Source organism: Lutra lutra, chromosome 1 (assembly GCF_902655055.1).
Source record: "Lutra lutra chromosome 1, mLutLut1.2, whole genome shotgun sequence".
Lineage (NCBI taxonomy): Eukaryota > Metazoa > Chordata > Mammalia > Carnivora > Mustelidae > Lutra > Lutra lutra.
In genome coordinates this window covers 3703160-3723465 of record NC_062278.1, presented here as the reverse complement: position 1 = coordinate 3723465, position 20306 = coordinate 3703160, and the positions used below count along the sequence as shown (strand labels likewise).

General features: G+C 55.4%; 1 protein-coding gene across 2 annotated transcripts in view; it reads right to left on the bottom strand.

Moving 5' to 3' along the window:
- Positions 1-20306, bottom strand: part of C2CD2 (C2 calcium dependent domain containing 2) — a 52382-nt gene that overhangs the window by 12367 nt on the left and 19709 nt on the right. Inside the window, exons 2-12 of one of the 2 annotated variants that reach the window (XM_047719729.1) lie at positions 19955-20200; positions 19693-19812; positions 15875-15979; positions 12054-12176; positions 9854-9977; positions 8347-8452; positions 6167-6237; positions 4209-4330; positions 3588-3759; positions 2639-2752; positions 520-647 (exon numbers count right to left, since the gene is read on the bottom strand). In XM_047719729.1, coding sequence (XP_047575685.1) covers positions 520-647; positions 2639-2752; positions 3588-3759; positions 4209-4330; positions 6167-6237; positions 8347-8452; positions 9854-9977; positions 12054-12176; positions 15875-15967 — 1053 coding nt within the window. In that variant the 5' untranslated portion in view covers positions 15968-15979; positions 19693-19812; positions 19955-20200. The remainder of the gene's footprint in view (positions 1-519; positions 648-2638; positions 2753-3587; positions 3760-4208; positions 4331-6166; positions 6238-8346; positions 8453-9853; positions 9978-12053; positions 12177-15874; positions 15980-19692; positions 19813-19954; positions 20201-20306) is intronic. The other variant, XM_047719718.1, reaches the window with a different exon arrangement.

Sequence of the window (20306 nt, the reverse complement as noted above, 5' to 3'; positions counted from 1 at the left end):
CCCGCAGTCTCCTTGCTCATTTGGAGATGTCGAACACGCGCACCGGACCCTCGCGTGGCCCCCGGCCCTGCAGGGCTGCCCCCTCTGGCGGCCCGGCCTGTGTGGGGCCCAGCACGGACTCTGCACCACCGGCACGGGGAAGCGCACGAGCGGCGGCCAGGGGACACTTACACCATCTGTCTCTGACTGCAAAAGCACACTCACGGCCAACACCTTCAGTGTTTTAGGGACAGGTCGGCCTGGGAGAGGGTCACAGTTCTGTCCCCAGATGGGGCCTCAGGCAGGCCATTCTCTCTGTCTCAATAGTTTTTCACACGATTCACCGGCCACTCACCAACCAGAGCCCCGGGGGCCAGAACCCGCCAGCTTCCCCACGACAGGGGCAGCGGCCTAAACACGGGTGACCCCCGGCGCTGGCCCTCGGCAGGGAGCTGCCTGGACGACACCGGGAGCTCGGGCTGCCTTCTACACGGAGAGAGCCCGGCCACGGAGGGGCGCAGGTGCAGGCACGAGCCACACCTTGGAGATCCCTGATATGATGATGGTGCTCTTCTTCCGCGGGGACTTGACCTTCAGCTTCGAGGACTCACTGAGCTGGCGGATGGCCACTTCAGCCACAGGGTCCGAGCCGTTCAGCACCAGCAGCTCTGCGGGAGGGAAGGCAGCCCTGAGCACACTACGCTCCAGCCTGCGGACCTGCAGGGCTGATGGAAACGGTCCCCAGGCAGGGCCCCCAGGTCTCCTCTGAAAAGGGCCAGAGCGCAAATGGGCACAGCTCTGTGGGCCAGCCCGGGCCGTGAGCACTTACGGTGGCCTCGGTCCTGTGCAGGCTGAGCCCGTGTGGACACCATCGCACAAGGCCGGGCTCCAAGGAGTTTACGAACAGGGCTGGGTCTGGCTCACAGACCCCCCTTGGCCTACAGCTCCTTCTGGATGGTTCCATGCACTCACTGCTGTGTACTTACTCAGATCTCTGCCTCAGATATCTGCCAGCCAGACCTCCCTAGAGTTGATAGAGACCAACGAAAGCAGGAAGACCCACCCACAAAAAAACCTCTGACCTTTCAGAAGATTCTGAACTTTGGGAGGCAACACAGTCACTCCTTCCCCTCCCGACCGCGGCTCAGCACAGGGGGCTGCTGTGAGCTCCTTGCCGGGGTCCGTACCCTACACCTGGCCAACACCTATGGGAGGCCGGACACCTAGCAGGGGCTTGCGGAAGGCTCAGAGCACAGTGTTACGTGTCCCCATCCCCTGACCCTGTGAGGCGTGTGCCCCTGAGACGTGGGGGGATGTCAGGCAGCTCGGGTTGCGGGGAGCAGCACAGCCAAGGTCCCCGACGCCCAGTTCGTGCCTGTCTATCTCTTCCCTGGGGCAGCTCCTGCTCGGGCAGAGGCAAACACAAGGCCATCGGAGGGCTGGACGTTAACGGGGTGTCTCCCGTCTCAGCTTCCACGACGGACAAGTGCTCCATTTCAGGGCCGATGCGGCCACACACTGCCTGACCACCGCGCAGCGCGAAGGGAGAGGCTCACTAGGAGGGGGCTGGTGAGGACCCCCCAGGGGAGTGCGGCACTGTCATTCCCAACACTTCACGCCAGGCCCGGTGGCTCGGAGATGTCCTTCAAAGCCCTGTCCAGGTGCTGGGGGTGCGTGAGAAGGGTTCAGTGGCCACAGGCAGCCCAGAGAGCTGATCTGGGGGCTAACTCCACTGCCCACAGAGTGGGAGAGAAACCCACGGTGGGAACGTCAGCCCTTTTAAAAAGCGATCCTGCATGGGGGAAGGGGTCCCTGTGGTCTGAGGCAGCGGGACGCTCTGCCAGGGGCAGAAGGGGCATTGGGGGTGGCCAGCCAGCAGAGGGACAAGGCCTGCATCTAGGGACTGCAGCTGGGGGGAGCCTGCGGTTTCCAGAGAACCGTGACCACCCCCATGGGACAGGCAGTGTCAGCTTCACCAGCTGCGGGGATCCGAAGCCATCCTAAGACGGCGCGCCCATCAGATGAGAGCTCCCTGCCCCCCGTCCTCTCCTCCTAACCCTTTGTGAGACCAGAAACAGGACTGAGAGGATGGGGAGAGGTGAGCCAGAGAGAAGGAGCCCCCCTGCCCTCCCTCCGTCAGCAAGTCACCCCCGATCAAAGGGGGCAAACGTAATCCCCAAGTTTAGATCAGGCTCTGACCTAAGGAGGCAGGAACCCCTCTCCCCAGAGACACTGAGCGTGACCGTAACAATGGGCATTTGTGAGCAGAGTTCTGGGGGAGACCAAGCCTAACGAGCAGCTTCTCTGGGGCAACGGGAGAGGAAAAGCCGCCTTTACAGTTACACCCCTGGGTCCTGCCTCTTGGGTGTTAGTCATAGCACTGGTATACCGAGTGAGGGGAAAATCATGCTCAAATTTTATAACCTGAGGCATAAACTGGGATTTTATGTTTATTTTGTGAAAGCATCTGCTAGAACTTAACACCACCCCTGGTCTCTGCCTGGCTTCGTTCCCCCCACCTCCCCCCGTTCTGCTCTTAATGCTCAAAACAGCACCTCCCAAAGTCCAAAAAGGAAATGCTGACCTGGGGGCACATGAGAAAGACAGGAGAAGAGCCTGGAAGGAGGGAGAAGGATGCGGTGAGCCCGCGGTCCGTTACCTGTGTCCGAAGAAGAGAAGGTCTTACTGACAGGAGCCCCGTGGCAGGAGATGGCTTGAACAGAGATGTCCTTCTCAATGACCTTCACCTTGACAGGCGTCTTCAGGGGAGACTCTGCCAGGAGAAAATCCAGATCACAATGGCCCCAAAAGCCACCTGACCCTACAGTTCGCGGAAGGTGAAATCACACTTTCACGGAACCCCAGCCGTTCAGATGTTTTTAACTGTCTCTCATTCTGGGGTGGGGTGCAGGGGTGTATGAGGGGGCAAGTACCCAAAAGGATGCTGGGAACCTGGGTTTAAATAAAATTTCAGAAACTTTCATCAAAAGCCAGAATTTCACTTTCTGTTTCGTAGTCAAGGAACAGCAGGGCCAGGAAACCGACTCTGGGAAGACGATACGTTATCTATCTAGAAGCAGAAACACAGTATAAATGAGAATAAAATAGTAAGCCCGTACACAGAGGTTGTCTCTGCGGTAGAGACTAGAGAGACAGGTGCAGAACTCGGCTGGGTTGAAAGTGACTGCACCCCGGGCCCTTCTAGAAAACGGATTCTCGTCCTATGAACTTGCACCGATGGCCTCCATCTAAGGTTTCAAGACAACGGGCCGGCCGTCCCCGCGGGAGTGTGAGCGGGAAGTTCACTGAACTAGATCACTTCCCCGCACAGCCAGGTTCGGAGCTCCAGTGTGCGCTCGAGCTGAACTTGCCTGGGCAGCCGCGCATTTGACAACAGAGAAAGGTGACCGGGAAAGGTGACCGGTGAGAAGCGGGAAGCTGGGAGTCTCGTCAGTTACCCTCCTCCCTGCACGCGAGACCGTCGGAGCCACACCTGCCCCGTCGGAGCCACACCTGCCCCGTCGGAGCCACACCTGCCCCGTCGGAGCCACACCTGCCCAGCAGCCAGCGCTTCCCGCCACCTTGAGGTGCTCCCGGGTCGCACTCACCGCAGCTCAGCGGGGACGCTCTCCCTGTGTCAAAGCGAGGCTTGGTTTTCACGGCGGTGACGGTGGTGACCACGGTCCCACAGGGCATCACCGTGCGGTCTTTTTCGACCTTTGTGGCAGGAGTAGGTGGCGGGGTCTTGGGTTTCACTTCACCGGGTTCTAGGTAAGAAAACTGCAGAGAAAGCCGGTTACGCGCTTGGTGCTGTGCCCACGCCAACCGCTGGGCACGCACACCGCCCTCCCGTGCCGTAACCCCTGGCTTTGTCGGTCAGCCCCGCTTAGTACCACAGCCATCCAGCCATCAGTCTGGGTTTCCCCAGAACCGACAGAGGGTGACAAGACCCTGTCACGCAGCGCCTGGTGACGGGCACCAAGGCTGGAGAACCCAGCGAAATCGAAGGGCCCTTTCTGGGGTTAGGCCCGCATGACCCGGCACCGTGGAAAACTCCCCATGCAGCGACCACTCAACACGATCGTGGGCGCAGAGTGCACAGGACGGAAGAGGAGCTCCTCTTAGGTTTCCCGCTGAAGAAAACGTTAAGACGGACCAACAGGTAAAGATACTCCTAATCTCAAGCAGGTCAAGCTGGAGCTCGGCCGCGGCGGGGAATGACGTCGTACCTCTGCGGTGACCGAACCCAGCACTGAGCCGCCGCAGGAGCCGCCGGTCAGCGTGAAGCTCTGGGGCCCAGATGGCTGCTTCTTGAATAAATCCAAAGGAATGGTTGTCATCGCCAGTATGGCTAAAAAGATAGGAGACAAGTAAGGGTATGTTTCCACAGGGTTCCACAGGAGCAGGGGTCAGCGGGAGCCACCACCGCAACCAGAACAGAGTCCTGGTGCGCACCCGGTCCGCACCAGCATCCTCCAGTTCCAGAACATTTCAGAACATTCTACGACACCAGAGACAAAGAGAGGCGTTGGACATGCTCCAGACCCCAGGAGGCTAAGAGATAGCAGAAGGCAGTGTCTGATCCGGGGGAGTGGGGGTAACTGCTCCACGGGATGCTGGCCCAGCCGATGAAGGGCAACGCGGGCGGCAGGTCGGGGAAACCGGTGCAGACGTATGAGAGAATGTCCTTATTCTTAGGAAATGCCCCGAAGAAAGGAGGGTGCAGGGCCTGATACCCTCGAACATTCAGATTCGCCCTCCAGCATGTGTGTCCTGTGTCCGGGCGTCTGCAGGCATAAAAGCAACCACCAAGTGTGAGTGCCGGTAATAAAGCAAACGGGGCAAAATGTCCCAACTCCGGGAGTCTGGTAAAGGTTCTGCGGTAGTCCTTTGTTCTGTTTTTGGTTTTTGTTTTTAATGTGAAATTTCAGAGATCCCATCCGGCTGTACAGCAGCGGATCTCCAAAGGAGCCAAAAGCCTCGGTGCCTCGGGAATGGATGGGTCAGCTTCTCCCGGCAAACGTCCACCCACCCACCCCGCCCACCGGGTCAAACCACACGCCCTGTTCTGGCCACGCCCTCTCCTGGAATGTCAGAGGCACCTCTGGGATCTTATCCCAAGACAACAGAACCAAGGAAATTAGCTCAGAATTCTTACTAATGGGGGGTGAGGGGAGGCGCCCGGGTTGCTCCGTCCGTTAGACGGCCGACTCTTGATTTCGGCTCAGGTCATGGTCTCAGGGTCCTGGGGTCAGCCTCTGCACTCTGCAGGGTTCTGCTGGAGAGTTCTCTCTCCCTCTCCCTCTGCCCCTTCCTCTTCCTCTAAAATAAATCTTTGAAAACTGAAAATCTTAAAAAAGAAAATTCTTGCTAATAAACAGAAATTTGAAATGCCTTTTCCTGTGTCTTTGTAACTTTGGGAGACAACCCAATGGCTTGGTCTTTTAGCAGGATAAGCCTCGGAAGGGTCCCCCTCTCCTAATTTTGGTATGTTTATGGGCATTTTTAAAAGCCTAATATATTCCCAAACTCCTGAGTTACACACATGCAAACATATAGGTCCATGTTCCCGTTCATGATTTTACCTTTAACGGCTGCTTTCTTGTCTCTAAAGCATGTGTCCAGGGTTAGCTGCTATGGCTTATTTTATAAGGAAAAGCGAGCCGGAATCCATTGAGACAGAAAGCACAATGCCGGTGCGGGGGTTGAAGGGGCTGGGGGAGGAGGGAATGGGGAAGACAGGGTCTCAGCCCAGCAAGAGGAAAAAATCTGGGAAGTGGACGGTGCTGAAGGTCACACGCCAGTGGGAATGTACTTAACGCCCGTGAATTTTACACTCAAAAATGGTCAATGTGGGCATTTCTGTGTTACATGCTTTTACCACAATTAGGAACACTGCAGAACAGATCTATTAAGGCTAAGAAGGCTGAGAGGGGCTTCTCTAAGCCAAGAATTGCTGAATAAAAGAGTTTAGGTATTTGTTTAAAAACAAAAAAAGGCAAAAACGAGTTGAGTACATTCTCCCAGAACGTATGCCCTTGCTAATGACTGAAGTGGACCTGGAAGCAAACATGGCCTCAGAAGACCCGAGGTGTCAGGGGGCCCGCCCTTTCCGGCGTCTCCGGCCCCGCTCCGGTCAGGGACCCTCCCAGAGAGCAGGGCCTCCCTCTACCCGCCCGACACCCACCTTCCGAGGCTGAGGCTCGCTCACCCCCTGACACCTGCAGGTGCAACTCCTTCGACTTGGCGCTCAACTCCCTGCCGAAAGGACAAAAAGTGCTGTCAATCCTTTATCAGTTCTTGAAACAGTATTTTCTTTCCGACTCTAGAAAGAAACACACATCTCCAACGGTATGAAGATTACCTCCCACCCCGCCATCCCCCAGCGGTTGCTGTTATCTGAGAATTCTCTGCTGCCTCTGGCTGACGGCGGGGGTATCTACGCGCTGTGCCACACGGCGGCCGCCTGCCACGGATGGCGTCTGAGAGCCGTGCCCCCTGGGGGCCTGAACTGAAGTTTGCTGCATTTTAATTAATTCAAACTTAAAAAGCCACATGTGGCTCGTAGTCCCTATATGCAAAAGTGTAGCTATATAATTATCGAAAAACAAAACACAGACCGCAATGTATCTCGCTCCTCTGGTAACCTGTTTTTCTCCCTTAAGATATCAGACCTCTTTCCCGGTCAGACGGTACAGAGCAACGCCCCCTTTTAACAGCTATCCAGTCTCCTCCTATCCGGCCTTAGGAGGTTTTCTTTAATCCGATCCTTAATAACCAACCCTTAGGGGCACCTGGGTGGCTCAGAGGGTTAAGCCGCTGCCTTCGGCTCAGGTCATGATCTCAGGGTCCTGGGATCGCGCCCCGCATCGGGCTCTCTGCTCAGCGGGGAGCCTGCTTCCTCCTCTCTCTCTGCCTGCCTCTCTGCCTGCTTGTGATCTCTCTCTGTCAAATAAATAAATAAAATCTTAAAAAAAAAAAAATAACCAACCCTTAATAATGGCCTGGTTGTGTCTAACATTTCATAATTACAAACTAGCTGAGATAAACACCCTTCGACCTAGCTTTGTGTGCACCATGTGATTATTTCCTTAGGAAGACTGTAAACAAAAGGTACGTGCATTTAAGAGATTTTTTTTCTTTTTTCTTTTCTTTTCTTTTTTTTTTTTTTTGAGACATACTGAGGACTTTCAGAACGGTCATTCCAATGTATACTTCTACTGGCCATTATCACCCACCTATTCCTTACCAACTTGTAGGGTGAGAAAACGGTCCCTTGTGTTTACCTCTGTGTTTCTTAAACTATTGCTGATTCGAACAAGTCTTCAGAAGTCTCGGGCTACCTACAGTTTTGGCTTTTCTGTTTTCTAGCTCAGACATTCTTCCCGGTTTTCCGGGGCAATGCTCGTATTTTCATTACTAATTCATAAAAGCTCTTTACATTACACACGGGACACCTGCTGCCTGTCCTGTTTCCGGCTGTTCATTGTTCAAGCCTCAGAAAGCAAGTGATTTCTAGTCTTACAGTCGGCTGCTTTACTGAAATATTATTTACATGAGTTTCCTATTATTATTTATGGTAGTTTTAACTGATTTTCTTGGGTTGTCTAGGCAGGCAATCCTATCACCTCCAAGTAATAATCCGTTTTGCCTCAGCCTTTTCATACTCAGACACTTCCCCCTTCCGCCTCTAAGTACGCTACTCGTGCTTCCAGAACAAAACAGCAGGCATCTTCCTCTTGGCTTTCACTTGGGACCCCTTCTGGTCTTTGTCATTTACAGTGATTTCTATTAGCTTATTAAAGAAGAGGCCATAAATCATGTACTAGTTAAGGTTTTAAATCAGAAATGCACAGGGAAAGTCAACGGTCATCTCAGCATGTACGGAGATAAGTACGTTTTCTCCTTTGATCTAACATCGCAATGGATTCAGTTACTTGCTCTCCCAAAGCCGTCTGGACATTTCTGGGCTGAACCCGGCTCCTTAATACATTCCTTAGAATTCCCACACCATTTCTTATAAATGGGCCGTCCTTTTCCCTTTGTTCCCAGCCAGGTTCAGGTATCAAACCCAAGAGTCCTCCGTTGCGCTCCAGAAGGTGGGTATCTCCAAAGTCAAGGGAGCCTGACCAGCGTGCTCTCTGGCCATGGCAGGACACTGGCCAGGAGGAAACCCAGCCCCGGAGCTGCCTTCAGAAAGGAACCCAGATTCAACCTAAAGCTACCTCGGATGTTTAATACACCTTTTCGAGAGCGACTGCGTGTCTGTGTTTAGGGTTTGAGCAGTGTTACACACTGATCTTGGGACCTGGCAGCTGTGAGCGGGGCGCTCGGCCGGCGCAAGCCCGTTAACCAGGCTGTACGCACAAGATGAATTCTTCTTCCCAGCTGAGGTCGGCGGGGTTTGTCGCGAGGGCGCTGAACTTCTGAACGGGCTCGTTCAGCCGAACTACACACTGTGGGTTAACGTCGCCTGCAATCAAACAAAGGGGTGTTTCTATTTTTTAAATTGCAAGACGCATGCACACTTTGCATATAACGGGCCAAATTAAACGCCTGACGTCTTGGCTCGCCCACCTCTCGGGACTGCTCTTTCTTCCATCATGAACCAACTCTCAAAGCCCTTCTCTGGGGGTTTAAGATTTTCGATCCCCAACTTGGTATCTCTTGGCCTGGAGGGCAGACCCCAGGAGCCCCTGCTCCTCGCCCATGATGGGGGACACTCCCCAGGGACATTATGACAGCACACGTGGCCCCCCACTTCTGGACAAGACGACCAGCTTGTGCAAGGAAAGGCCTCTGGGATGATCCCTAAATTGGGGGATACCCCACAGAGAGCCCGGATCCCTACTCACGAGGGATGTGATTTTATCCCGGACTCAGCTCAGTCAGAGCCCTGTCTGGATCTCGGGTCCGGGCAACGGGACATCCCCGTCAACAATTCTTTCTGCCGCAAGGCCATGCCTGTCCCACGGCAGAGCTGTCAATATCCTGGTAACCGGTGACCGCGGGACCAGACGTCACACAGCGTTAAGCATTCCACACCCATGGTCTTAACTGATCTTCGAGATCACCTCCGACGGGAGACACAGAGACCCAGATGCAGACCTGCCTGCGAGGAACAGGGACCCCTGAGGCCATCCCCCACAGCTAGCCCTGCACGGAGTCTCGGTTGTTAAACGGGGACAGTCTGTGCTTTGGGGACGGGAAGACTCCGTGCACATTAAGTAACCCTTAACATTCTCAGACAATAAAGAATTCCTTCCTGTTCTCAGCAAAATCAAATCACAGTGGGAAGATGGGACCCATCCCAGGAGGCTGTGCACCTGGGGTCTTGCCAGCCACTCAGGATCGCCCAAAGAGAACGATCTGGGGTCTGCAACTTGTCTTGACTCAGATAACAGCCTCTCCTACTGCCGGAGGGTCCCCAATGGGCCCGAAGCCCTCCTGACGCTTGGTAAAGCGCCCACCAGGAACCCGGGCTTCTGGGAAAGGAGAAGGTGCTCATCGCGTATCAGTCAGGGGTGCCCAGTGTGGGTTTACGCGTTCAATAGTTTAAAAAAGGCAAGGGAGTGCCTTCCAGATGAAAGAAAAGGGCAAGGTCATGACTGAACTCCTTTCTTCCCTCGCTCTTCCTGCACGCAGGCTCGGGACTGGCGTGTGACCATCCCACGGTACTCATCTGGTTCTGAGGCTCTGGGCTCGCGGGCTGGGATCACACAGCAGACCCAGACGGAGGGCGCCGTGGGGACCCAGAGTCCGCTGAGAACCCGCCGTCACCCCTCACGCTGCTGTATGGAGGGAGAGTCACTTCTGCGGCGGGCAGCCCCCGCCCCCCGTGCCCCCCGGAGCTTCCTCCAGCCCGGCCACCTGCCTGAAGCCCCAGGAGCACTTAGCAGCGAAGCCCGGATGTTCTTCACCAGTAATCTGAGCTCATGAGCCCTTGGAGGCTTGGGCGGGCAGGACTCCTGAGGAGAGGACGAAATGCGCTGTAGATTCTGCAGAGAGAAAATCAAGACGGGTGACCGGGGAGAAGAGGAGGCGCCACCGGACCCCTGTCACGGGGCAGCATCTTCGGGGAAAATCCGCCGGGGGTGGGGGCTGACCCTGCGGTGGGTTGCGTGACAGTTTTCCGTTCTCAGGGGAAGGGAGGGTCCCAACCCACCATAGCCTCTGCCCCTGCCTCAGAGCCTTTTCTACCCAAGTAACCCGCGGGAAGCGGCGGGGCGCGCAGCCAGAGAGGGCTCCCCGGAACCTGGCTGTGAGTGCAGCCCGGAAGCAGAGCTCACCTTGGTCCACTGCCCCAGGCCAGGTGCTGGCGAGAGAGGGGGACGCCCGCTGCAGGCTGCAGGTGCCCACTGCCCACCAGCTCCGAGCGGGACGCCAGCCTCTCACACACACACACACACACACACACACACACACACACACACACACGGCGAGGGCCACCCGGCAGGTCCGCACCCCAGGTGGGGGTGTCTAAGTGTCATCCGGGTGATGGACTACAGCAGTGACAGAGGCGTCCATAATCATGTTCTCAGATGGGCATCAAGGCATTTCCAACAGAGAAAAGGCTCCTATAACCCAGAGGGCCTCACCTTAAACTGTTTCCCAAACTGGCTTCCTGCCTTCCCTCGCGGCTGGGAGTGCTCGTTTCGAGGGGTCCCAGGGCGCCCGGGGGGCCCGGTCAGTCAAGTGTGTGACTCTCGGTTTTGGCTTAGGTCCTGACCTTGCACTTGCGGCATCGAGCCCCCGTCGGGCTGTGTGCTCAGGGCGGGTCTGCTTCAGATTCTCTCCTTTCCCCCCTCCTCTCTCTCAAATAAATAAAAATAAAAATAAATCTTTAAAAAAGCAGGGTGTGGGGATCTCTCAAGTACCAAGGCCTGGGACTCCTAGAGAGGCTTCTCAGAGACGCACGCAGAGCCTTCCAGGAAGGGCTCCCGGGCACTGATCTGACTCGGACGTTCCTCTGGGGGGCAAGCTTCCCAGCATCTCAAGGTCACCATTTAGAAACCACTGCTGTGAACCAGGACCTTGCCAACTGTCAGCTGCAAGAAGTCTCCGCAGGAGTCCTTAGGCTCCAAGCCCATGAGCACTGGGGCCAGAGCATTCACACGTCGGGGGTGGAGAGGAGTATTTCGTTCGTCTACCGGTGGTGGTTAATTGTATGTGTCAACATGACAGGGCCACGGGGAAGCACGGTATCTGTTCAGATGCTGTCCTGGGTGTTTCCGAGAGGCTGTTTTCACATGAAGCTAACATTTACATCAAAAGACCCAGTGAGGGGCGCCTGGGTGGCTCAGTGGGCTAAGCCGCTGCCTTCGGCTCAGGTCATGATCCCAGGTCCTGGGTTCGAGCCCCGCGTCGGGCTTTCTGCTCGGCGGGAAGCCTGCTTCCTCCTCTCTCTCTCTGCCTGCCTCTCTGCCTACTTGTGATTTCTGTCTGTCAGATAAATAAATAAAATCTTTAAAAAAAAAAAAAAAAGACCCAGTGAAAGCAACGGCCCTCCCTGATGTGGGTGGGCCTCACCCAATCAGTTGAAGGTCTGCTAGAAAAGAGGCTGACCTCTCCTGAAAAGGGGGTTCTTCAAGCCTGACCGGCTTCACGCTGCGGTGTTGGTTTTTTCCCTGCCTTTAGACTCGAGTGGAGACACCAGCTCTCCGTGGCTCTCATGCCTGCTAGCCTGCCGGCCAGAACAGCAGCTCTCGTCTGTTCTCATAGCTAACTAGGTTTCCCAGATGCCTCGGTCCTGGGAAGTTGAGCTCTAAGGCCATAGGCCCCGAGTGGACAGTGGAAAGTCAAGTTTCAGCTCCAGAAAGGCATGGGGTCAGGGCTAAGGTTGGAGCGTGCAGAGCAGCCCAGACACCTGTTCCTCCTATCCCACGGGGTTCTGGAACCCCTGCCCTGAACTCGCAGCACATCACGATCCACAGGCCATGGTCACCCAGCAAACAGTCAGGCATTCCCTCTCTACCACGGCGGCTGGGGGCGGGGGGCTTGGTCATGCAGACTCCCCTGCAGGAGGGGGACCAGGAGCCCTAACGGGCCGTGAGGCACCACCCTCCGCGGCTCACCTGAACGTCCCTTGCGTCCACGGGCTTGGTGCTCAGAACCACTGACGGAGATGCAGCCCCAACCAGGTGCTTCAAGATGTCCTTGAGAGTTTCAGACACGGCCTTGGTCTCTGTCCCCCGCTCCTGCCAAAAGAGGGGGACGTCCTCAGATTGCCTCCTGACCGTGCGCCGTGCAACAGGGGGGCAGACGCTGGCCGTCCTCGCTGCATCCCAGGGACCAAGCACGCAGGGTGGGGGAGGGGAGTGTGGGGCTCTGGGAGGTCAGATCCCCGCAGGTGACCTGCTTGTTGTCCTCTGGGAGATGAGGTCCTCCTTACTGACCTCAGAAGTAGGGGCACCTGGGTGGCTCAGTGGGTTAAGCCTCTGCCTTCAGCTCAGGTCATGGTCTCAGGGTCCTGGGATCGAGCCCCGCATCGGGCCCTCTGCTCAGCGGGGAGCCTGCTTCCTCCTCTCTCTGCCTGCCTCTCTGCCTACTTGTGATCTCTCTGTCAAATAAATAAATAAAATCTTAAAAAAAAAAAAAAGTAACTCCTGCTCCTTATTTTCAAAATGACAATTGAGCTCGTGAAATATACAATCGTGTCGCTGCTTCTGTGTCGAACCTTACAGACAGATGTTTCTTCTTTCTCGCATGACATCGGGTAATTTTTTTTTTTAATTAAAAAGTATTCAAGTAAATGAAAGGGCCCAACCAGAAAGATAAGCTTGTGGAGGCACAAAGCTGGGCAGTTTATATCACCGGGTGTCAACTCCGTAAATCTGATAATTAATCCCTGACAGAAAGGCGAAGATTCCTGGGTTCCAGAACGTTCCCAGCACCACCATTCATGAAGCCCCACACTGGAAACCACCTAAGTATCCGTTGAGAACTAAACAGATACATCGACTGTGGTGTGGTCACGGGGGCGGCGGGGGGGGACGGTCCACAGTCCAGTGTAGATGCCCTCATGGGAGGCTCCCACATCCCCAGCCTGCTCAGGGGACAGGACAGCTGCTCGCAGGGACTCCCACTGGGACCACAGACCTACGGAAAACCTCCTACCTTGCGAGGCTGGAGGGATCTTGGAGGTTGGCCTGCGGAGGGCTGGCTGGCCAGGCCCTGTTACAGCGAACCTAACCCACTCAGCCCAGAGAGCAGCTACCCTTTGCCAGAAACTCTAATAACGATCAAAACAGCTAATCCCTCCATCACCTAGGATATGTCAGGCTCAAGTCTACGCACTTACACGTATTAACTAATTTAATCTTCGAAACCACCTCTACTATCGTTATCCCCATTTTACCGATGAGGAAACTAGCGCACAGAGACGTAAATTAACTCGTGGAGGGTCACACAGCTCACGGGTGGCAGAGCCGAGAGTCAAACCCAGGCATTAGGGCTCCAGGGTCTGCACTGAAGACCACCACGTTGTCGTCTTTCTCTTCAGTAAGTACTTGACATCCCTGTCCTTTTTTTTTTAACTGAGGTGACATTCAACTAAATTCACATAAAAACCATCTTAAAAGGGTGCCTGGGTGGCTCAGTGGGTTAAAGCCTCTGCCTTCAGCTCAGGTCATGGTCCCAGGGTCCTGGGATCGAGCCCTGCATCGGGCTCTCTGCTCAGTGGGGAGCCTGTTTCCCCCCATCCCCTGCCTGACTCTCTGCCCACTTGTGATCTCTCTCCCTCTGTCAAATAAATAAAATCTTTAAAAAAGTATATTTAAAAAATGAAATAAAATAAAATATGCATTTCGGTGTGATTCAGCAGGCTCCGTATTATGCTGCCACCATCGAGATGTCATCCCTTATGCTATCTCTCACCCACCAACAATCACTCCCTGCCCCTCTCCCCCTCCCCTTTCCCTGACTGCCCCTCCCTGCCCCGCCCCTCCCCACCAACAGTCTCTGCCTGCCCCAGTATGATCTACCCGCCAGGGGGATCTCCAAGCCTTGAGCTCCCAACACAAACAGGCCATGTTGGGCTTCTCTCCCTTCAAGGGACCTTCCTGGGGTTCCTTTGTGTTGCAGAAAGTGTCAGAGCCTCATTCTTTTTAAATGGCTGAAAAATACCTCGTTTTATTTACACACTCAACTCTTTTTTTAACCCCCAGGATTTCCTGTCCCTTCACAGAGGAGGAAACCCAGGGTTATGATGAGTGATGAGCGGTGGGTGCTCTGATGTCCCAGCTCTTCCCCCAATGAGCGGCTGGCTTGGGCCACACCCCTGCCCCTTCCCCCATGCCGTCACATCCTCAGGGGGCCGGAGGCTCAGGTCCAGTGCCTACTGGCCAGACCAGCTCCCGGGGAGGGGGGTGGCTGGCTTAGTGCCACACTTAGAGCCTCACTTCTCATTCATGGGAGGAGCGCGTGACAGTTGGAGAAGCCCACGGGACGCTGGGGGGCAAGCTGCAAACAGCAGCACAACACGCCACGGTTTGGGTGAGAATGGGGGGCGGGGGGGGAATAACCTCGTTTTTGCAAAAAACCCGGGAACAGAGAAACACGAACTAATGAATGACCAAGTTACCAAGTTACCGTGTTCAGGGGCGGATGGGGCGGGAGGGACAGGGTAGAGACTGCACGTCTGAGTCGAAGGTTTCCCGCAATTTTGACATCTGAACCGTGAATAGTTTACATTTTCAAACAATATACATGTAAATTTACAAAGACGGGGGACAAAACCTGAGCATGAGTGCGGGCAGGCACCGGGGCGCTCTGGGGTCCCCCAAGCACACGGAGAAAGAATGAACTCGAGGAGTCCTACACGCGGGGGTCCCCCTGCCTTGGCGGGGCACGGCCTGACCCAAAGGCAGGTGCACGTTGGCCGCGGTGCTGGGACAGTCGGCGACGGAACGTTCCATGCAACTCAGCCGGCCTGACCACGGTGCCGTGGGGACTGCGAGATGCAGACGTGGGAGGGAAGGGAAGGGAAGACAGGACAGGACAGTCTGAGCCCCCGGTGGGACCCAGTGGCCAGGCAAAGCGACAGTTGTGATGTGTGCCGGTTAGGGGAGTTCCAGTCCAAGAACAAACTGCGTGCCTTCATGTCACGGCACGGAAGGTGACAGTATGGACGGACAGAGGCTTACAGTCCCATACTTAGCCGTTGGGGATCTCTCTGTGGTTGAACGAGAGTCTGAAACAGAGCCAAGACGGCGGACAACCGTCGTCACAACCCCACTCTACAAGGGAACCAGCGGTCACAGGGGCCTCTGGCAAACGTGATCTCACATGATCTTTCCAGCCCCTGAAAGTGACCCCAGGGTGACCTCGTATGCCCACTCCCTGCTTCCAAATTCATTTCTTCCAACACCTAAGACCGTGGGAAGCAGAGAGATCACCTTCCGATTCTACATGCACTGAATTTTAGGTGGGAGGAGAGACATGCCTGCCCCCAGAAGCCACTCCACAGCCACCACCTGAGCTGTCCCAGGAGTGCCTCGGGGAAGCAGAAAGGGTCTGATGTCAGGCACGACAGTCTGAGGAACGCTGTGGCGACAGACGTCACTGGTTCTCAGCCTGCGCTGCACAGCAGTGCTAGAAATAATTCTGGGGTTTGGTGGGGGGGGGGGACAGGGGGCAGGCCCAGAATCTTCTAAAGTCCTCAGGCAATGGCAGGTGTGCAGGGTTGAGGGCCGGCGTTAGATCCAGCAAAGCTGTCTCCCCCCCGACCCCCGTCAGTGCAGCCCCACAATCCGGGAGGAGGGGAGAAGCCCGCCAACATTGGAGGGGTGCCGGGCTGAGCCTCTGTTCCCCAGATCAGGGGGTCACCACGCACATGTGTTCTCACGTACACCAACAGAGGGGGTGGGGGGGTGGTCATAAAAACGCCCAGACTGACCTCCACCACTGCTCTGGGCTGCACCGTAACGGCCGTCTCCGGAGTGCTGACATAGGACCACTGGATCTGGATGTCCTCCCTCTTCTCTTTCATGTGGAGCTCCAGCTGCCAAAACACAGGGTTATTGGAGAGCTAAACGGCCAGCGAAACCTCATGCGTCCGTGCGTGTCTGCGCACGTGTGTGCACGCGTATGTGCTCGTTTATTTTCCGAGACGTCTCGGAAAGGCCTCCCCTTGCCTTTCACAACGGTAAGGAAAGCTCTAAACTCCCTGGGACTCCCCTTCGCCCCACCCCCGCCCCGCCAAAACCTTCTGCAGCCTCAACCTACCACTCGGAGGGTTCTCAGTGTTGGCCGCTGAAGGCCAGATGTCATGAAAATTCTGCGTTACGTGATTCTGTAATTACATGAGTAATTCTCTGCGCTTTGCATTCTCTCCCGGGGCTGACACCAAGGCAGGCAGGAGAGGGAGGATCAGGTGGGAAGGGAGATGCGTAGCCCAACCCCTCGCTCCCACAGGCCCCGAGGGTTGTGCCCCAGCATGGGTGTCCTCGTCCTCTCTTGCCTGGGCCGACGCACGGCCTCCAAGTGGACTCTCAGCTCTTGCAACAACCCGTTGGATGGGACCCACGCAGGGACGCAGCGTCACGCCCCCCACCACACCCAGATTCTCGGAACTGGTGATAACAGGACCAGGTACAGCAAAGGGGACTTTGCAGAAAGGACCAGTGAACGAGGAGATAACGCTGGGTCATCCCAGTGAGCCCTGAGAGAAGAGGAAGACAGGACAGCAGGCCAGCGAGAGGGGCGCGAAGACGGAGGGAGGATGCCGGGAGCTCCGGAATGAGGTGGCGGCTAGAAGCCGCCAACAGCCCCCGGCGGCCGGCCGACAAGAACACAGGCCCTCAGTCCTGCAGTCCCAAGGAACGGAATCACGCCGAAGGAAGCAGATCCTCCCAGAGCTTCCAGACAGCAAGGCGGCCCGCCGATGTGAACCTGTGCTGGACATCGGGCCTCCAGAGTGGCTCCATTTATGCTGGGTTTTCTTTAAAAAAAGATTTTTTTTAATTTTTTTTTTTTAGAAAAGAGAGTGAGAGAGCATGCCCAGAAGGTGGGGGCAGAGAGAGAGAGAGAATCCCAAGCAGAGTCCGTGCTGAGCGTGGAGCCCAACATAGGGCTCGACCTTATGAGCCTGAGATCACGAGCTGAGCCAGAACCGAGAGTCGGACACTCAACCGACTGCGTCCCCTGGGCGCCCCCACATCTAGGTTTTAAGCTAAGTGTGCATGCTCTGTTTCAGCAGCCGCAGCAAACCAATACCCCTCCCTTCGTTCTTCAACCCGAGACTCTTTCCTGAGCACGGACCCCAGCTCTTCCCCTCGGTCCTCCTCCCCACCCTCAGCAAAGGAGGAGAGAGCGGCTTTCCATGGTACTAGCCCCTCCTCGGGGCCGTCAGCTCAGGCTAGCACCTGGTGAGACCAGGGAGGCCTTTCTTGGCCCTATAATCCTGGCTGATTCCCAGGAAGGTACACCAGCCCGGGCAGATCCTGGGGCAGAGAGACAAGCCAGACAAACGCCGGGCAGGGCGGGGGCCCTTCTGCACCTTTTATCTGAAGGACAACAGAGCGACAGGAGTGTCTCCTGCCTGGGGCTTGGATAACGGCTCCCCTCCAGCAGCTGCCTGCCTGTGAGAGGGAATCCGCAGAGCAGTTTTCAGCTGTGTTAAGAGATCAAAGATGCGATCACATTACTTGTCTCTGAGCTGCATGAAACAGCACAAAAACAGCATCTGGGAAACTCCGTGTCCTCCATGGAAGCTTACGGGTCTCGCCGGACTCACTCTGTCCTGAAACAGCCATCATGTGTCGGCGACACGTGTCCTGGACTCTGCAATTATTTTGCAATTACGCCATCCAGAATGTTCAGGGGGCGGCGGGAGGGTACGCGCATCTCACAGGTGCACGGAGTGACGCCCTCCTCGAGTCTCAGGAGGGGAGGGTCAGTGAGGGGGTTCGGCAGGGCTGGCTCGCGGAGAAAAGCCACGTAGGTGGCCAGAAAACCTTGCTGGCCCCGGCTCTCTGTAACCATGCCTGTGTAAGAAAAGCACACGAGGGGCGCCTGGGTGGCTCAGTGGGTTAAGCCGCTGCCTTCGGCTCAGGTCATGATCCCAGGTCCTGGGTTCGAGCCCCACATCGGGCTTTCTGCTCAGCAGGGAGCCGGCTTTCTGCTCAGCAGGGAGCCTGCTTCCTCCTCTCTCTCTCTGCCTGCCTCTCTGCCTACTTGTGATTTCTCTCTGTCAAATAAATAAATAAAATCTTTAAAAAAAAAAAAAAAAGAAAAGCACACGGGACGTCCTCTTCCCCTGTGGTTGAGGGGGCCATGTGACTTGGCTCATCCCCCAAACGAGCAGCCAAGCTCAGGCACAGAGGAAGGGGAGACACGGGGCCGAAGCCGCAGTGACCCCTAAAACAGACCCAGAAATTCACAGCTGAACGGAACTTCGTGGACCCTGCTTCATGGGAGGGACACAGCTGCTGGGTGGTTCAGCGACCAGGAATTCCCCTCGTAGCCTATTACGATGATTAGACGTGTCTAATCTAATCTAATCTAAAGACGGAGATCGTCACTAATATGACATAGCACACAGACGAGCGCCCCTCGGAGAGGCAGCGAATCGGCTTCCAGAAAACCACGATGAAGGAAGTAGCGCCACAAAGCCACCCAAGGGAGCGTCCTGGCTTCCCAGTGCACAGAAAGGTCATGTGCGGGGCGCCAGCGCGGCTCAGTGCACTGAGCGTCCGACTCCTGATATGGGCGCAGGTCGTGGTCTCAGGGTCGCAGGACCAAGCCCGGCGTCAGGCTCCACGCTCAGCGGGGAGTCTGCCTCTCCCCCTCCTTCTGCTCCTGCCCCCGCTCTCACGCTCTTGCACGCACTCTCTCTAAAATAAATACATGTTTTTTTAAAGCTATATTTACATTATCCTGTAGTCTATTAAGTGTGCAAAAGCATCACATCTAAAAAAAACATACATTATTGCTGAAAAATGGTGACCACCGTGTGAGCATTCAACCACAGATCACCGGGACAAACGTTATAAGGGAAAAGTACGACAGAATCACCCACACGCGAGAGAGACACACAGCAAGCGAAGGCTGCCGGAGAACACGCCGACAGGCGTCCCCCACGCTGGCTCCCACGAGCCTTCCGGGGTGGAAAGGTCAGCATCTACGAAGTCGAGTGAAATGAGCCGTGCCCATACCGAGTCGCAATGAGGATAATCCGTGGGTGATGAGAAAAATGAGGGCCCTACTCATCTTTCAAACTTATACCGACGAGTAAGAGGTCTTTTAAAGCTGGCCTTTTCCAAAAACTAAAAAAGGGAGGAACTCCCACGCCAGCCCCTAGGCTGGTGCCCCAGCTGCCAAGGACGGCTGGGGTCTGGCGCCGGGTCCCGGGACAGAACCACTGCCCTCATCTCGGATGTCTCTCACCTTCACTCGGCCTGTCGGCAACACCCCTGCTCTGGTTAAACACCTCGAAACGCAGCCTCTCTCCCGACAGTGGTAGACGGAATTCATGACCTCCACCCACACACACCTGTGTGTAACACGTATGTGGGGTGTGCGTACACGTGTGTGCATGCATGTGTACGGTCCGTGCGCATCCATAACCCACGCTTTATTTCGACCCATTCAAGATAGAAGCTTACGGTCCAAAACCTACGAGATAAATGAGGCCTCGCAATCACACCAGCCTTACCCTATGGGTTTACGAGGTCTACGGTCTCCCAGGGACTTGCTCAATCTCCCCAGACTCACCTGCAGATGAAACGGGGAGAGCCGTGCACAGTACAGCTGGTGCCCCGTGTCTTCGGGGGACAGGGACCCCGCACGGACCAGGAACTGAATGGCCTCGCCCACCACGTGACAAGACACGACCTGGAGGAGGCACAAGACAGGACAGAAAGGAGAATTTGCGCCAAACACCCCTCGATTTCAAGGAATAAAATACTCGGGACCTGAAAAGTTAGCAAGGACGAGACGTCAGAGTTCCAAACCTGCTAAGTACCCACATCCGCACCTTTTCTGTTATGGAATCGTCTGAAAACTGGACCCCACATTCCAGATCTTTTCTTCCCAACGCATTTCTCAAGAGCTAAACTCTGTTTTGCCCGAATCTAGTCGTTATATTCTTTCCACAACATAAAAAGTTTCTCCTGGATACTATGTTCCGTTTCTCCCCACCAGCAGACTTAAAATTCCCCAGACATTTCCACGTCCATATGCTGTAAAAGCCATTAGCCGTCTCCTCTCTCTAAAAAGGAGGCTTAGAAAGAAAACAAGTGATAGATGTTGTAAGCAAAAAACTTAAAAATATACTTGGAACACCATAAATTGTTTCTATCTAGATAATTTTCAACTTATTGTGGTTT